The sequence below is a fragment of the Cottoperca gobio genome, chromosome 17 (genome assembly GCF_900634415.1).
Source record: "Cottoperca gobio chromosome 17, fCotGob3.1, whole genome shotgun sequence".
Taxonomy (NCBI): Eukaryota; Metazoa; Chordata; class Actinopteri; order Perciformes; family Bovichtidae; genus Cottoperca; species Cottoperca gobio.
In genome coordinates this window covers 20,102,037-20,121,878 of record NC_041371.1, presented here as the reverse complement: position 1 = coordinate 20,121,878, position 19,842 = coordinate 20,102,037, and the positions used below count along the sequence as shown (strand labels likewise).

The 19,842-nt window shown below is 41.0% G+C and overlaps 1 protein-coding gene across 1 annotated transcript; it reads left to right on the top strand.

The window, feature by feature from the left end:
* Positions 1–822: 822 nt before the first annotated feature.
* LOC115022682 (leucine-rich repeat-containing protein 52-like) lies at positions 823–13,494 on the top strand. Its single transcript, XM_029453753.1, has 2 exons — positions 823–1,844; positions 10,498–13,494. Exons 1-2 carry the CDS (start codon positions 1,196–1,198, stop codon positions 10,824–10,826), a joined length of 978 nt encoding a protein of 325 aa, XP_029309613.1. The 5' UTR covers positions 823–1,195; the 3' UTR covers positions 10,827–13,494.
* The last annotated feature ends 6,348 nt before the right edge of the window (positions 13,495–19,842 follow it).

Sequence of the window (19,842 nt, the reverse complement as noted above, 5' to 3'; positions counted from 1 at the left end):
ACTTCATTTTGTGGAGAAAAAGAGGGTGTTGTTAACTGCCGACTCAGGGTTAGTTTCTTTCACGGATCGTCAGCGGCACATCTGTCCTCCTCCTCCTCCATCATGCTGAGTCTGATTCAGCACTTCAACACCTACACAGAGAACCAAGAATAGACTCAGGACTCACACTGAGACCGGAGAGCGGAGAATAAAAACAACTGCTGCCGGAGACCACCCTGTCCCATCTCATCTCGTCCCATATGGCGGGTTGCCTGTGGCTGATATGTCAGACATTATTGTAAAAGCCTCATTGCACATACAAGTCTGAGTGGTCTAGATAATAGGGATCCCCCTCTCAACACATTATTATCACTGCCCCACTTTCTAAAACTGATCTGATCTCATACAATGTGCTTCCCGGGTGTCAGGTGCAACTACTTTCCAACCTCCATACACACACACACATGAGGCAAGATGATGCCCACAAACAAATGTTTATACACAAACACTTTTTAATCTCTCTCACACACACACACACACACACACACACACACACACACCTGAGGCATGTTGTTGGATCATTGTACGTCACATTTATTACAATAGGTTCCAGTTATGGTTTACACATTGCTGGCCACCATGTCCCATTTTAAAACAAAATGTTTACTTCCATTAGCTCTGCTGCCCTGAGCTTCCCCTCTCGCTCCAGCTCACTCCAAAGCGTGAGATCATTCCACAACAACACCCTCCCCCCCCCCCCCCCCCCCCCCCCCACCCTACCCCCACCCGCGCGCCGCTCAGTGCGCCCCACTCATTTGGATTCAGTTTCGGAGAGCGAGAGGATGGCAAACATGTACAACTGACCGTGATCATTGCGAGCAGCGCAGCATGAGAGGACGTTGTGTGCGTTTACGTTGTGTGAATATCGTTTTTCTGATGGAAGAAGCAAGACAAATTAATGAACTTTGAAACTGCTTGAAGGCTCATGTTTGTCAAGTTCCAGAGAGTGGACACGCGCAGGATCCAGAACCAACCGACAAGATGAACTGAGACATTTTACGCGCGAGAGGTTGCCACGGGCACGCGTGCACGCGTCAAGGTTAAACCTCTGTGGAAATCATTCCTGAGACAAACATAATGGTGAGGATATATCAATGAAGAATGTGACCGCGTCTGACTCTCTCCAGACGGGGTGGATGCAGCCCTCGGCGGTGTCATGCGTCTTGCCCCGCAGCCAAGCGCGCAACCCTTGCGGCTCATAGTTCTGCTACTCCTCACCGCGGGGGGGAACACATCCCCGGTGCTCTCCCCGGGCTGCCCGGACAGGTGTGTGTGTGATGACCAGCTGGTGGTTCAATGCGCCGGTCAGCACCTGACTACCTTCCCGGTCAACTTGCCGCTGGCCACGCGGCAGCTCATCATCTCCAACAACCGCATCGTGGAGCTTCCGCCGCTCGCGCTCAACTACCTCTCCGACCTGGTGTACCTGGACTGCAGCAACAATTCCCTGACGGAGATATCCGAGTCCACGTTTGGGAATCTACGGAAGCTGTCCTACCTGGATCTCTCCTTCAACACCTTGATCCGGATCGAGGACAGGACGTTCGGCCCCTTGGCGAGCCTGGTGATGCTGAGGATGACCGATAACCCGGGGCTCTCGGAGATTCACCAGGACGCCTTTGCGGAGAACGCGGCCCTGCAGGTGCTGGATGTGAGTCGCAACAACTTGACTGTCGTCAACATCACCTCCCTGATCGCGCTGCCCAACCTGCGCTCCGTGGGGCTCAGCGGGAACCCGTGGAGCTGCGAGTGCGACAACGAGGACCTGTGCCTGTGGGTCCACCTGGAGGGCTTCAAGTTCCAAGGTTTTATTCTCTTTTATTCTACAACATGACCTTTCAAGTGGATAGGCCCCATTGAGCCAATCACATATATAGGACTGTTGCCCCAGTTATTAATTATTAGATAATACCATGTTATGTAAACTATTGGCCTTAGTGGCTGCCCTCAATAATCGGCCTGTAGGCTATCTCATGAAAAGAGAACAAAAACGTATTTATCAAACATATTTTCATACAGAAATGCAACGTTTAATATTAGTTGGGAACATCTTATGAAAGAGAAAGCAGATAACTTAAATAGCAGATGCAATTCACTTGTACCACTTTCTGATAATGTACTCTTTATAAAGGCTTTGTAGGGTTTTATGTATGGTGTTATAAATGAGTGATACATTGTTTACTAATGCGCTTTATATCAGTTATAATACATTAATAAGACCAATATTTGGGTTGGCAGATTGTGAAAAAAGACCCTCCTGCTGTTCCGGACCCTATGAACCATATGTGGTATTTGATTAAATCCTTTAGTTTCAAAATATGAAACAAATAGCAACACTGGCACTAATAAAGGTTTAAACTAGATTTGGACACAGGGGGACATTTCAAGACAGAACCTTAAGATTACAGAATAAAGCAGGACCTACATTAAAAGCCTCATTATGTCTGTTGATATTGTGCTTTAACAATACAGTTTGAATGACATTATCATTAACCAGTTATAACACAGTAAGACTGGAGCTTTCGGGGGACCAGGTTGTTTATCCTCCTTCAGCATGGCAACACATCAGCCAGAGTGATTTTTCACAACCCAACCACCTTAAAATTGTTTTTACTAATAGCTAATAATGTTTATTGAATAATGTATTCATAATCATTTATAGGCCCCTTAATAAAAGGGGCCTTATTTAAAGGTGGTGCTAACTATACATAAGCAGTGCAGGTTTATTTACAGCGCCCTTCATACACAGAGGCAGCTCAATGTGCTTTACATAATGAAGTTTTAAAATGACACAGAGAAATGAAAGTGCTCAAAAGTTCTTTTTAAATAAAGGAGTTTAAAAATACATAGGTAGGAGGACTAAAAGAGTTTAAGTTAATTAAATCAAACTATATAAAAAAAGGTTCAGTGCAATTTCAGTTCAAATCATCAAACATAAAGTTATTAAAGTTAAAAGGTAGTCATGAACATAAAAGCCTTCATGTAGAAATCAAAACATATATAAAGAAAAATAATGAGTTAAAAAAAAATGTATATTAAAGGTGATTCCCAACAAAATGGCAGTAAAAGTATTTTTTATTATTTGCAGTAAAATTGCTTTTTTATTTCAAGTACACGCACAGCCCTCATTTCTGGATTCCCCTTTACATCATGCTACTTAAAAACACACATCTGCACACATCACCAACAATTCTACTATGTCAGCTGCGGTAGAAGCAATGTGACGTGCAAAGTATGTCACATTTGTAATCGCCTTGCAGTTTGGATAAGTCTGCAAAGTTGTCAGCTTTCAGTGGGTTGAGACGCAGGTGTAGACGGTGGAGCATGACAGCATTCAGACGATCAAATAGCAAAGAGGGTGAAAGAAGATCGGAGGCAGGAAGCCATTAGTTTTCCCTTCTATGTTCTTTTAGAGTGTATTATCTCGAAATGGCTAATCAATCTCTATTTTATCATGCTATTGGGATACTGTGCTGTAAATGTGATTAATGGATCATAGTTGCACCATCAAAGATCGATCCTCACCTATTGTTTTATTACTGTCGAGCTGATAGATGTGTCTGATATTCTACAGTCTCACTTATACCTTGAGTTATTATTCTCGTGCTTTGGTGTGGATGTGTCATTATGCAAAAGTGCAGCTGCTATTTATAGTGTGTCTTACTGAGCAAGAAATCCAGTCACAATTGTAAGACCGTAGCTATAATACATCCGCCACGCTTACTAAAAAGGCATCCCCTGCTTCTGTCTCCCCCACACACTCACACTATAGTGCACTATGGTCCCTGTGCAGCTTAGGCAGAGTCCAAAAGAAGTCCTGCAAGAGCTGTCCTATATTGCTGCTGCTCATTGCCTTTTGTCTCGCTTAATTTGGAGTGGAGCCTCTTCCAGTGACAGCTGCCAGCAAGGGAGAAGGCGGACACACTCACACATTTTGTACCTCTGTTATATACACACAGTCTGTGCATCTCGTTCAGCACAGGCAATACCTCAGTCTCTCTTAAACTGAGGCTCCTAAAAAAAAACAAGCATGGGAAACAGAAATTCACTGATTCATGCATTTAGACACACAATAACAGTTGAAGCACATTTTTTGTGCTTGAGGGGGGATAGAAGGATAACACTTTGGAGACAGCCGTAATTTCAGCTGCGAGGTCTGTCTCCGAAGCCTTGTTAACTCTCGTCTGGGTCTCTCCTGGCTCATGCAACACGGCTCGCTTGTCTACTTGGTTTAGGGAATCACATCGATAGCGAACAAGTGAGCAAGAGAGAGAGAGAGAGAGAGAGAGAGAGCCTCAGGAAGGGACCAACAGATTCTCCTCTGTCTCGCCTTCCTGGCTAGATTAGCACTCTTTCAGCTGTTATATAAGGAGAGCGTCTAGAAATAGAGCAGAGTGGGGATGGGGGAAGGAGGAAGGGAAAGCCCTCTTCTTTGATGCCGGTCCCTTTGGGGGGAGGGGGGGAGAGAGGGGAGTGAAGCCAGAAGGGTTTCCTTCCTAGCTGTCAGACACACACACATACACACACACACACACACACACACACACACACACACACACACACACACACACACACACACATGTTAGTAGATTCTGCAAGGGCAGATATAGGTAGTGTGCAAACACGTGACAAAACAATGTGATGCGTGCGACGCCATTTTGGATGAAAAACAAATCAACAATGGCGTCTAAAGCGAACAACAACAACTCCGACTTCTTCAAAGTATTGTGACTCTCTGGAGTCCTCTTCAAAGGCAAGATTCAGAGAAAAAGTCCAAATTTGCGGCTGTGACCCATACACGCTAAAACCGTCTGGATTATATTGAGGATTTAGAGTCATTACCGCCGATTGAATATCCGGATATTGTGAACTACCTTGTGCTACAAACGTCGTGGGCAACCAACGCACAAATGAAGGCATACAAGAGCTTAGATACTTATAATGTCTTTGTTTCTGGCTGGGTTGGTAGTCTTCTTACCAAACCACTGAAAGATGACAGGGTGCTCGTCCATGCCCGTGTAAATCACTCTCAAAGAGCTCGAGATACACCGCTCAAGCCGTGGTTTGTGAGTGAGAAGAGCGGCGATGTTGTCCTCGCACACTGTGATTGTATGGCTGGATTAAGCAAAGCATGTTCACACATTGGTGCTTTGCTTTTCGCAAGTGAAGAAGGCTCAAGAATAAGCCAAACAAAAACATGCACAGAAGAAAAGAGAAAATGGCTGCTATCATAAAGCTTTGCCGCTTCTCCTGTTGACGAGAAGTAAGGTCTTACAGTGTTCGAGTATATCATAAGCACAAATGTTTAACGTAAACATTGAAAACATAGCTTTAGCATGAGCTCTTACCAGATATAAAGTGGACGCCACACACACGCGTGAATTGTGCTTTTTCTTCTGTTGTTGCTAAACTAGCTTACGGCGTTCGGTAGACAGCAATTCATCCCTCTTTTGTGGATCGTTGTTTGTGATGATTTTAGGAAATCTAATCACGGGTAGCGTTATGACCACGATTATACACTGCGCACACGATTGGCATTTTCTTTCAATCTTAGACGTTTAAATACAAAGAATATTACGAAGCGTTGCAGCAACTCACACGTGAACGGGCGCCGTCTTGGTTGTGTAATCCAACCAACATGGCTGATTTACAGGTTGGGAAATAAGTGTGACGTCACATGCACACGATCTATAGAAGATGGGAAAGTCTCGTGGAGGGGTTTCTGCATGTATGTACTGTATGTTTGGAGGCAGTGTGCATGTGTGTGTTTGTTATAGTCTAACAGCATATTGTGTGCAGAGCAGCAGCTTTTGAGAGGATCAGAGTATGCTTGGAATTCTCTGTGGTAGATAGAGCTTAGAGAGGCTGACTGTACTCGTGTTCTTCAGCTGCACGCTCGCTTTCACATCTGTGAGCCACAGAAAAGCTTGTCTGAGGATAAGAGCGGAGATTTGTGCACTAAATGAATAATATATTAGGGAAAAGCACATTTCTGTCGTCGTTTGAGATTAACTTATCAAGTGATTTGATTGAAAGCTATGACATGATCCCTCTCACCCTCTGTCAAATCACACCTCCCACCAGCCTGAGTCAGTTATAACACCTTAACACCACGTGTTGCTACTGAGAGTGCACGGAAAATATTTAGCAGGCTGGCGGACAAGTTGGACATGGTGATCTAAAAAGTGATGGTTTAAATAGTCAGCTCAAAGAGAATAAACGCTTGAAATAATTAGCCAGGAGCCAAACGGAAAATTCCAATGCTGAAGAATGAAGCCAACGTGCCGAAAACACTGCAGTTCATCGAATGGCCACTTGAAGCTGGCTTCATTGATGCCCATGTTAAAACTTTACAGTTGAAATAAACATGTTTACAGCCTGGTACAAAAAACGGTTTTGGTCTCTAAAGCAAAAAAAAAATCAAGACAACTATACGGGGGTGAATTGTTATATAACTCACCCTTTTAAATTATATCAAAGCATGAAGTTATGCATTATTATATATATTATTGGAGGGACAGGTGGGCGCCGTCACAGGCTGCAAGAGTTGAAACATTTAGCTGAAATGACTGGATAAACAGGTGAGTTAGCTAAAAGTAATGTAAATGGTTTGAATTCTTAACTTCAAATGCAATCCCAGGGAAACGGTGCAAAGAGGAGCCTTCTGAGACACTGGCTGGACAATGTCGAAGAGATGAGGAAAGACTCATGTTGAGAGATTTCAACAATCAGCGTTCCATGAAAAATGGAAAAAGGTGAACTGCTTATAAAACCCATCCCAAAGACACTATAGAACCTCTACATAAGTTGTACCAAAACGTTGTACACCTCACTGACACATATTACCATGTTTGTTCTGTATTAACAAAATGAAGAGCAATACAATTTAAGTGAACAAAGTTAATTTAGCTAAAAGTAATGGGTAAACAGTTAAACTGATTAGCTGAAACTAATGGATACACAGATGTTGGCTAAAAGGATACATAAATGCTGAAAAAATAGTTTGGTAAAAGTGAGGTGACACTTTAAGAGGTAGTAGAAGGACTGCAAATTTGACCAAATATTCACATTATACACAACATTGACAATTCAGTTGTATGAAACAATATTATACTCTTTGTTTTGTTACTTAACATTCCCATTGAAATGGACACATATTTAACATGAGAAAAACAATCTATACTATATCCACCATTATAATATTAATACATTATTTGTATTGTATGAGTAGTCTCTACAATTATTCTGTCACCTTTTCCCAAAATATTTTGCAGAGCGAGAGAGTCAAAGCAGCACGTCTCAATGCAGATTATACAAATATTCCTGTATCCATTAAGTCTATACCATATTTATTTTTCGTTACAGAATATGAAAATGAGGATGCATATTTCAAGGCTGTAGAAATAGGGTTACAGAAAGCTTTTCCCTGTGCAGAAACTTCCAATTCTTTTGATCTCTCCCAGTGGGACTTCCCCCTTGCACAAAAGCTTTGAAAAACCAGAAGCTAATTAAAAACAGTGCAACACTCTGTTGTATTGCACTGTGTTTCTGTTGGTATGCAGTAACAAAAGCGGCTTCAGGATTATTTTTATGAAAAATGCCTCTCGTCAGCTGCTGCAGACTCGACATCCATCATGTGGCGTATTTGACTGATAGGCCTTTTTAAAAATTGTATCCATCTCCTGTAGTTTTCTAACATTTTCAGCAAGGTCTTAGTCGTATTCATACGCAGTGTGCCTGGAGATGAGAAACCTTATTATCTGTGGTTTCAGGCAGACAAAAAGGCCCAAGTCACTCTCTAATCCTGTGGGGGAGAAAGGAGTTTGAATAATTCATTTCTTTTTTGTAATTCAATGCTGCACCAACTTAAGACTCTGGTACACGTGAAACTTCTGAAGCCTTGTAGTTTTCTGATAAAGAAGGCAACGTTGTTTCGCTAGTTTAGTTTGCTGGATTTATGTCTTTTAGCTGTGTGTGTCATGGTTATCTTCAGCTCAGTTCGCTGCCATTTACTAATGTTATGCATAAACGATACAAAGTCATATATGAATAATTTAACAGGCTGCTCCACTTAATACCAAATATATAATATGTTCCTTGCTAAGTTGGGATCTCACAACATCAAAATATTTTTTAAATGATAAATATTTAGGATAACTTTATGCCAAGGCTGTGTATATGTTTGCTGTATGCAACATAACTCAATATTTGCAAAGGATCTCAGCAGTTAAGGCAGCCTCTCATTGTTTGGTACTTGTTGTCATTTCCCTTTTCCTAATTCATTTGAGCAGAATGTCAGGTTTCCCCTGAGTTGATTGCAGGTTATTCAGATCACCTGTTGGCTCCTGATTAAGAATTGAGAGCAGCTTGGTGCATTTCTCCTCTTGGCCAATCAGGTGTGACGACAGTCAGGTCCTTCTGATCCTTCCTAATGCAGACATCATTTCAGCAGATGTTCTCAGACAGAAACTCTTACGCCCTTTAGAGACGTCTCTGCTGTCTTAACTTTTCTGATTGAGGGGGATTTTGAGCTTCTGAAATGTAGCTGGACTGAATATTAAAGGGGAAAAATCATGAAAACCTTTTTTTTATTTTTATGCTTGTGCAAATACATTTGGGTATCTGGAGTACCTACCAACCCACAAACTGAAATAAGACAACCCAGTCAGTTTTTTTGCAGGCTGCCTCAGTCAGAAAACATGTGACTCTCATTCCTATGTCACATGCAGACTCACAAGCCATTCAGAGCAGAGCTTTTCGGGAGGGGGCTTAAAGGGACAGGTGCTAAACATAGCGTTTTAGACAGAGGGTGGATTCAGGTATATTCAGACGGACAGTATGACAAAGATAATGTGTTTTTCGAACATTAAAAGTTTGTAAACATGGGCCTAGTAGAAACCAGAAAGACAAGTATGAACCTGAAAATGTGCATATAAGTCCCTTTTAAAATCCACTGAGTGCTATTTGTGCTTGCCTAACGATAACCTAATGTCTGCAGGCTTTATTTTGTTTGTTGGTTGATTTTTACTAAAACCCCCTTGATAAATATTTCCTAAATATGGAAGAGGCATTTATTTATCATTGAAGAGGTTGGATTACCCAGGTAAAAAAAAAGTACACTGAAGTATTTTGTTCCAAAGTTAAAGCAGTTTTCGTTATGAAAGATTTCTGTATTTCTTTGATAGTTTTTTCGATGGTTTGAGGTGGGCAGCCTCAGTTGGGATGATGATGTCAGAACCGATCAGGTCAGATTCCATCAGTGTCGATCAAAGACCCGATGAAGCAGACAGCTTTTGAGTATTAAGCTGTTGATAAATAATAACTGAGGACGTTTTTTTCCTGCACTTACATTTTGATTGTTGCTGATTTAGTCATAAATATCCAGGCTGTTCTTATACACTGTTCGTAGATACACCTACTTCCTATATTTTGTGTATTTCCCACAAAATTCATTCGTATGTATTCCACCTAATTGTGAACTAGGAAGTATGAAGAGCGTCAAATCCGTTGGAAACCAGATTACATTTATTTGTCATGTAACCTCCGTACTTAAGTAACCTAACCAAGTAGTTTTGTTTCCTAAACCAGGGGTCTTCAACGTTTTTCAGGCCAAGGACCCCCAAACTGGTGTAGCGTGGAGCAGGGACCCCCTACTGTATATATTGTATAGAAGAGGCTCGAAGAGGTCACCCCTCTCCTTTCCTCCGCTCTGTCTCTGACTGTAGGTGTGTGTGTCGGGAGCGAAGTCCCGCCCTTCGCGAAACACAGCAGAGGAGGGAATGTGAATGCGCAAAGCAAAAAAAATAAAAAAAATAATTGCTTTATCTAAAAACTATTTTGCGACTCCCTCCAGTACCTCTGCGGACCCCCTGTTGAAGACTTATGTCCTAAACGTAACCACGTTGTTTCCTGTAAGGACGGACATTTATTTTGAAAAGACTATGTATGCATGTAAGAAGCGGAAATTGACACTTGTTGCTGGACATTTGTTCGGCGAGCGCACAAAAATTGAGGAATAACTTTTTGTAAGATGTCATACAAACTGTTGTATAAGGATAATTAGGAATATCTATGTTATATAAAAGAAAAATCTGATTTTAAGACAACTTTTCAGAGGCTTCATCCTGCTTTACTAAACAAAAGCAATATTACGAAGAATAAGAATGTCACTGTCCTGGATTAATGTCACAAAGAAATGCAAACTTGACTCAGCTCAGAACAAGATGACTCAATGGTCTGAATGATGCCTCTTTATTGTATGTTATTTGTTGTAACACCATCAGCCTTGACTTTGTGTGTGTATGGGAAAAGAGGGAAAATGCATTTTTTGCCTTAAGTACTCTTCAATGGTAGAATTTTTACATTATATTTCCTAACCAAATATGTTGATGTATTCTTTGAGCTATGATTAATCCTGAATGGTTCCTTCTTCCTTCTTGCTGTGTGTCTGTGTGACAGATGAGGGCCAGACGGTGTGTGGCTCACCTGCTGACATGCAGGGCCGTCGTCTGGGTGAGGTGGGCATCCAGCTCCGGACGTTGTGTCACCAGACTCTGGGCTCATGGGACTACCTTTTCTTTGTCGTCATCGGCTTTGTCATCTTTGCTGCTGGCACCGTGTCGGCCTGGGTGATGGGCGTCATTATGGTGCTCTATGAGCGCTACATCAAGAAGAAAGACGAACAGCTCGACGTGGACGACGAGGAAGAATCCACTGAGACGGGTCGTACCTCGCGAGACAGGAGTGACCATGGCAACGGGAATTTGAAAATGTCACATACTGTTTAAAACATTGAATCCCGCTCTGCCCAACACGGATTCCCACAGTGCCTCCTGACTACTTCCGGGACTGTCTGTGAAGTCTAATTACAGTCAAACTGAGTCTGTTTAACAGGCTCAGCTCTGAAAGAGAAAAGAGAGGATTCAACAGAGGTGCAGAATGTCGTACCTCTCATTTGTAGTGGGCTTTCAGGTGATGTAACACACACTCGGCTGCCATTGTGCAGGTCCACAGCCCTTGGTTATTACTGACCACAAATGCCAATGCATTACTGTGCTATATGGTTTATAACTTTGTAACATTTGACTGGGATGTGGTCATACGGGGTGACAAAGGAGCTAATGAGCTGGTTATCTTTGAAGCAGCTAGCTGGAATGTTTCTGCTGCTTATCAGCTCATTTTGTCTTGTGTACCACTATCAATGGTTAACCAGCTTTAGCTCCAGGAGTTAGATGAGAAGATTGGTACCACTCTCATATCTATCCGGTAAGTATGAATCTACAGCCAAAGACAACTTAGCTTAAAAAATATAAGGGAACCAGGGAAATGGCTATAGTTTGGTTACTAACATCCAAGTATCAGCACCTCTAAAGGTCATTAAACAACATATATAGAGAGAAATCTGTCATTTTCATCAAGGTAACGGTCTGTTTCATCTGGTCGCCTGGAATGGCATCTAATCTACTTTGCTCATGCATCAGCGTTGTGGTTGTCTACCACAAGGTGTCATAAAGTGATAAAGTTATAAGTCACATTTTCACGATAAACCATTTAGATCTTGGTCGTTTATAAACTATATAGTCATGGGACGTCTGGATCTTAAGTTATCAGAGAAACAAGCTGAACAAACATTAGCAGTTGGATCGCAACTCTTTAACATGAAACTTTATTCATTGTTTTTAGCGGGTTTACTCATCATGTCCGTTTGTTTTGGAGAGCAGGAGACCTCTGCAGATAATTCGGCTCCTTATAAAAACCTCCTTAATGATAAACAACGAAGAAATTGGGAATGGGAAACAAACTCCCATGATCCCACGCTACTTCACGATGCCACCAAACTCTTTTGTTAATGTTATGATTGAGAGACACCTAGTGGCAGAAAATGACATATTGTGTACACGTGTTTAAGCAAAAGAGATACGTGTTTATTAGTGAGCTTCAGAGGGGCTGGAAGACGTATTTTGTTACCTTTGGACAGAGCTTGGCTATGTTGTGCTAAACTAAGCTAAGTGGCTGCAGGCTGTAGGTTCATATTTAAACGACAGATCTGAAAGTAGTATCAATCTTCTCATCTAACTCTTGGCAAGAAAGTGAATATAAGTATTTCCCAGAATATTAAACTATTCTTTTAACCCCAATCTGGGTCCAGCAAACAACAAAGGAACAACAATACTATAATAATATAATAATAATTATAATTATAATAAGCAGCTCAGCCCATCATAATCTGCGTTATTGAGAAACAAGCATGTCATATTATACAATTTGTTTGTACCAATAATTACAAATTGAATACATACACCGGACACTAGTGTATTTCTACTTCAATAGCATTGTTTGCAAACAATAAATCGCCAGTGGACCTCCACAATGGCAACAATCATAATCGATGAATTGTGACCACGTGAAATTTAAAGTGGTGTTGTCATTCTGCTCATAGGTATGAAGAGAAGATTAAATGCATTTATACGATGCATTTATGCCAGCGTAGATGTATAATGTGTGCACACGCACTAGTGCATGTTTGATTGAGCTTCTGCAGAAGTGAGCGTGTCCATCTTTGGTCCAGTGGTGTGTAGTTTTGTACTGATTGTTCACCTTTCTTATCTATAAGAACAGAAACAAAGTGCAGTCGAGGCATTTGTGTTGAAGATCTGTTTGTGAAGTTGAGATGCAGCATGTGCCAACTGCTGAGGTCTGGTTTGGCAGTGGGCCCTGCTGGATAGCAAGTAAACAGGAGAGTGTGATAATTGATTTCTACTTCATCCTCTCTTTGTCGGCTGACTGGTTTGAGTGCAGTGTTCTTTCTGTTTCTGCATGCACTGTCAATGCACCAAAAAAGCCTTACGAGGTGTGTACAAGCTAATTCAATTCATTAAAGAAGGAAACAGGATTTACACACAGAAGATCCGAAGTGTAATCATTTGAGACTCATTATTTAAAGACATCCATGCTCCTACTTTCTTAGTAAGTTGCAAGGAATTTACACAAAACCTGTTTTTTAATGCATCTACAGTTATAATAATTTTAGAAAATAAGACAGCTGATGCCGTCAGTTAAATACAGGCAACAGAATAAATATCAACACCTGCATTGATTGAGATTTTGAGTCCAGTTTGCAACATCCACGATCACAAACTTAACCTTTGGCTTATTGTCTGGCTGTACCACTTCGATTCCCCTGACGTTGACTGTTATAAACTTATGAAGGAGCAGGAAGAAACATCCTTGTTGGACTAGGGGAGCCAATAGGTAGCTGCTTCAATGTGTGTGGACTTCATCTGTATTCAATCCGTTGTGTTTCAGAATTATTATTATACTTGAAATAAGAACAAAATATAACTTTTAAGGGATCTGAGAAGGAGGGTGTCCTAGAACAATGTTTGGACCAGCTGTTTTCCCCTCCTTTTATGTTGTGCAGATTTGACTTTATTAAAGTTTTATTATGAAAGCGTTCATATGTTTGGATGTCTGTAGGTCCTGGCTACTTGTCACAGAAGGCATTTTGCCGTCACAGTGAGAAAAGCACAGGTGAAAAGCTAATACCATTAATGATGGCTGAATTCCATTTAGCTGCTTCGATTTCAGGATATTGTGGCTCAATGTTACACTGTCATGGCTCACTCGGGCACTTGAGTATAACGGATGCCATTGTTATTGTTATTAGTATCACCTGTGCCTTTTCTACGAGTCAAAATGTCTTTGTTAAAAACAACTGTTATTTTGGCATCATGCGACTTTTACTATTACTTTTTACTAGATAGAGCGATTAATCTGCACTCTGACTACACACAATCTGTTGTCTTTCTGTAATGTGATTTGCAATATCACTGAGAAACCTTTCTTCACACATTTACTGGCACTCTGCATATTGTTGGGATTTATCCAAAATGAACTACACATATAAAGTTATTGGTTTAATTAAGGAATAATAATAACAGTACACTACACATTATAAATATGCTGGTTATGGATGGTTGAGAAGTTCATTTCCTGCCTTGTACATTATAGACCCTTTTCAAAACCATTTGACTTATCGTTGCGTGAAAAGCGCACGTGTAACTTATAACATTGATGATGGCTGCATTCCATTTAGGTGCTCAGGTTTCAAGGCCCTGGTCTCATGCATCGTTAAAGGTATTCATTGCATCTGTGCTCGTGGGTGTATTACTGAATGGGCCTATCGGGCACAGGCCCAGTGGCCCAAAGTGTCAGGTCCCCAAAAAGACAAAATGAGCACAAAGATACACAAAACAACTACAAAGAGACACAAAACTACTACAATAAGACACAAAACAACTTTAAAGAGACACAAAACAACCACAAAAGAAGGTTAAACAAGTACAGTATAAAGTATGTGTGTCTTGTCTTGTGTCTCTGCCTATGTCGGAGAGGTGGTGGGTCCTTTGTCTCATATTAACCCCATGCCTGTGCTGTTCCTGCAAAGAAAGGTTTCAAATGTTTGCAGTGAAAAATGTCTATTATGAAGTGTTTCCTGTTGCAGTTTGTGAAAATGTGATGTTAAAAAAGGAAGTTTGTGTGAAAGTGTAATATTCTTTTCTATGACAGCGATGACAGTAAGGAATGAATCTTGTGTGCACGTCTGTGTGTTTGCTTGCACTCCCTCCTCATATAAGGGAGTGATCTTGACTCCTGGCAGTATGCATAACTATGTACCAATCTAAACATACTTACTGGCAGGTCGTACGTAACTGGATGCTAAAAGTGTCAATCAAAGACATTGACTCATCTACAGTACCTGTAAGTTTCCTACTAAAGCAGTGTGCTGAGATGCCTCTGAACATTTGGTTGCTGGTTGCTCTCATGGCTCTGGGGGAAGTATTTGCATGGGTTCCTTCACTATATACACACTGTATTGCATAATGCGCATGTCTATTGAGGTCTGTGTAGTAAACTCTCATCTATATCTACATACAACACATGCATATATGGGTCATTCTCCACTATGAGTGTGAAGTACATTTTGCTATGCAAACTTATTAGGCCATGGGATGCCACAGGCAAGGGTAAGGGTGCAGCCTGGAAATAGGATAGCTGTTTGCCCTAATACATGTCAGCACAGTGACGAAGATGGAATGACAAGTAATAAACATGTACATAGTTCTTGTGTACTGAGCACAAGGCCAACACCTGGCTCTGAAAACTCTCAGTATTGACAGTTTTTGCTCCATATGGGCACTTGGAGGTACAGTATTGTAGCTGTATAGACTAGATAATATACTAAACGGATGACCTGAATTTCAATATTCTGCACTTTTTACACCCCCACACTACAAACACAGACCATATTTAGTCACATACATGCATGTGCTGGACACACAGAGACAAAGGCATCAGTTCTGCCCCCATAATAGACTCGAGTCACCTCTGACTACAATGTACTGTGTAAAAGCTTTGAAGACGTGCTCTGCTCTCACAAATGCTACATTACTGACACTAACCAGAACAGCACCTTCCCACATCAAAACTACAACGTCAAACATTTTGAAGAGTTAGATGTTTGTTAAATGTGCTTGTTAGCTTTCTTGCTGAGACCAAGATGAGAAGTTTGATACCACTGTGATGTCTGTACACTGAAGCTACAGCCAGTAGCCTACTAGCTTAGCTTAGCATAAAGCCTGGAAGCATGAGGAAACCGCTAGCAATCACCAAACTGTATTTACTTTTGCTTTCACAAAAAATCAGAGCATTGCATTGTGGGATTGTTAGCACAAACTAGTGTACATGTTGCATTGTTGTCGCATTGTTTATGAAGCCGCAGGCAGCAGATGATTAGCTTACCTTAGCATAAAGACTGGAAACAGAAGGAAACAACTAGCCTGGCTCTACCCAAAGATAAAGAAAGTCAACCTACCAACACCAAGCTCTCTAATTAACACATTGGTTTATTTGTACGGAACAAGATAACAAAGTATAAAATCTACAAATTGTGGTTATCTGAGGGGACTGATGTGCCGGACTGATTCTTGGCCTGGAGCATTGACCCCCTTGAGTCTTTAGCAGGTCCAAAAATAACTCTATATTTACTATATATTTACCCTCTGCAGTTTATTTGGGTGTCCGAATTCTGAATGTATAATATATCCACTAGGTAAACAGTGTAATTGCAAAAATGGAGCCATGGCATGTACTATTTTGTGATAACAATCCCATAATGCAATGCTCTTCCAAATTGTATTACTATTGCTTTAAGTTGACAGACAGTTGTACTAATGGGTATATTATTGTGGTTGAGAATGGATGTTTGTTTTCATCTCTGTATCCCATCATTCTCCAGCCAGGCTGAGGTAGTGGTCAGGATGTGCTTCAGGACAGCGATGCACTCAGCTGGTTGGGTCACATCAATATCACAGCTGTGACTGCGAGCCAGTTTGGTGAATGAACGAGGAAAGTCACACATCTGTTGGATGCAGAAGCTCCAGCAAGTGTTTTTCCCGCCTGTGGTTGTTTGCATTGTGTGCATCTACAGCGAAGAAGGCAAACTGTAAAACACCCTCAGATGGGAGATGTGACATCAAGTGAAAGCGGCACTAACTGACTGTAATAGCCTTCTGACACATCTACTTACAAACACGCTCACACACACATACATACACACACACACACACACACACACACACACACACACACACACACACACACACACACACACAAAATAGGAAGAAAATCCTTTAGTCACGGAGCAGTGGTATTACTTACACCAAAGTTAGAAATGTTGGATATATTTCCGGAGACTGGTGCTTGGAATAAGGATGACTGTGTTTCAGCTTATTCAAGAAGATTTCATCATTAATCACTGCCACACATGGATGACACCAAAATCCAACCTCCCAGAGCTGGAACATAATATAACTACTGCAACTTATATTAAGTGAAATATATTTCCTATGCTTACAATTGTAAACATACTGTGAATAATCTCCTGTCTGTCACTCTAGACTTTGCCCACACTAAAGCACAGTAAGAGAAACAGGAAATAAGAAAAATTACTGGTTTTAATTGGAGGCCGAAAGTGACTTTTTGAGTTTTCTCCAGTTTCATCTTCCTCTCTTTGCCCACCATTATCATATTACATTATTACCAGAAATGATTCATCAGCTGGATTTATTTCAACTTAATGAAGTGATTGTGTTGGATCCTATGTTACATGCTGTATGTTTCCTATTGGACTTGATATTGACACGCTTAGCCCTCCTCTGCGAAAATGGCTATTGATTGATGATGAGGAGTAAACCCCTGCCTCCACTTGGCAGAGAGAAGGACGCTCCTACTGCTGTTACATATCTGCACACAGGCTCAGGGGCCTGCCATCTCTGTATCCTTCCCCAGCAATAAAAGGTCATTTGAGAGGAGATGTTGTGTCCTTTTGTGCGTCACAGTTCTGCCTGGAGAAGTTAGTTTTTTTTCCCCCCATGTTGTTCGACCTCTCCTCCTGCTCTTTAAATGTACTTTTCCCCTCTTTTGCTCTTTGGGTATTTAGAAGGTTAGCTAGTGTCTAATCAGCATCAAAGTCAAAGACCTGTATGGTGGCCTTCCGGTCTTCACTTGGCCTTATTAGTTCACAGACATAGCTGCAAAAATGCCCCACAAGTGAACTGGCACAAGCATACACACTCACAGCTGGAGTTGTTTTGCGTTGTACGTCAGTGTATTCTGGGTGCCCAGACTGGTTCACAATTATGTTAATCCAATAGAGCCGTCTGCAAAAGTGAGATAACGAGATGCTTACTCACACTAAGCTCCAACTCAAAAGCAGCACAATGATATTTCAAACTGAGAGAGGGAATCTGTAAATTGGTCTGTGGTATTTTTGCACAAACTATCGTGAAGCATGAAAGGGTCTTTAATATCGTTTGACTCACTTTGTTCCTCTCATCTCCAGCATGTCTGTCTTTATCCCTTCCCCTGCTTTATTTATCTCGCCTAGAGATATTTTTGGCCATAAATCCTATTTTTGCACCTGTCAATTTACCTACTTCTATCTTTCATGCCAGTGCTTATCCTTCTGCTCTCTTAACAGAGTCTGACACTTTAGGAAAGGCGCTTATTGGCTTTCTTGCCTGGAGTTAGATGAGGAGATTGATGCCACTCTCATGTCCATATGCTAAATATGAAGCTTGAGCTAATTTAGCACACAGACCGCTAACACGGGGAAACAGCTATGGCTTTGTCGGAGGTCAAATCTGTATACAGGTGCCTCTAAAGCTCACTTATTCACACAGTATGTTGTTTGTTTAATCCATGCAAACCAAGTAAAATAAGTGTCTCCCCTCTGTCTACAGTCTTTACGTTAAGCTAAGCTAACAGGGAGCACATCTATGTTCACTATTGTGTCGACACACATTAACCCTCCTATTGTATTTGGGTCATTTGATCCGTTTCATGTTAATATATTTTATAAATATTATCCAGTTTTTTAAATGGAACAAGGCTCTAAAGCAGCTTTATAAACCCAACAAAGCCATCATTACTTTTTAACATTATTTGATTTTGAAGGTCTTTAAATAAAGATCTGTGGTGTCAGGACCTGGCAGAGAATATTAATAAAGGTGGTACTGTAGATTCAATTGTACTTAAACTTGACTCAAATGCTTTGTTTGGTTTGCTTTGATCTACAAAACTCCACAGAATTTGCTGCATGACATACTTATAAAAAACAATCATCTCTGTTTTTAAGTTGTTTTGATGATTATTTGAACGAGATTGAGATTGACTGCAAGGTAAATGTAAAAGTAAATGTAGATTTTGTGGTTATGAATTGATAATAAGTTAAAACACTACATTGGGAAAAAAATAATAGTGTTTTAATTCTTTTGTGATTAATTGTAAAAAAGTATTTAGTCAAATTTGCCCCGCAAACGCAAAAGGCATGATTATGTCTCATTTGCTTAACGTGTACAAATACCAAAGTGTAAAATCGCCATATATAATGTATCTTTACATACAATCTTTGAGTTAACAGATGGCTTGCAGTTGCTGCTTCTGGCACATCGCCTCCCAAATTGTGTTTTTGCACAGATTAAACATGTTATTTGTCAGTTTTAGAGGTGGTGGTAGGTAGACTTTGTTTCTGCTCGACAGCCAGGCTGGCTGCTTCCTCCTGTTTCTAGTCCTTATGCAAAGCTGGCTGTAACTTCATATGTACAGACCTCACAGTGGTATCAGTCTTCTATTCTATCTTTTGGCAAGAAAGCTAATAATCTCATTTCCAAAAGAAATGTTGAACTGCTTTTACAACTCTTTCCTCCTCCTGTCTATTTGATAGTCTTTCTGCCCGTCTCGTGTGTCACTGGAATATTGATGTGTTCTTTGAGCCTCAAACTTAAGACCGGATTAAGGCAATGAACACTACTATTACCCTTTAGCTACTTCTGTTCACCTAACCTCCTCACATGCTACGTTTTCCACCTACACATCCGACACCAGTGCAAAGTCACCACGCATGCTATAGTGTAACCTACAGCTCCTGGAAAGCAGTGGCCTTTTCCCCACACTTCTCTTGCCTTGAACTTCTCACGGTAACATTACACCATGTTCACTATAGGGTGCATGACCTTTGATCCCACAGGGATGCTACTTTGACGTTCATGTTTAGGGGTTTAGTTAAATGCTGACCCTGGATCAGCTTACTGATATAGCATGCCACTGGCAAGGAGATGACTAACCTGGCTGAATCACAAGCACACATTCCTCTGGGGGATTCAAATATGTGAATTAGAGGGGTTTGACACATGAAAATTGAACTTGGTGGTACGACTCAAAAATTCACGAGAGGTTGTTAAT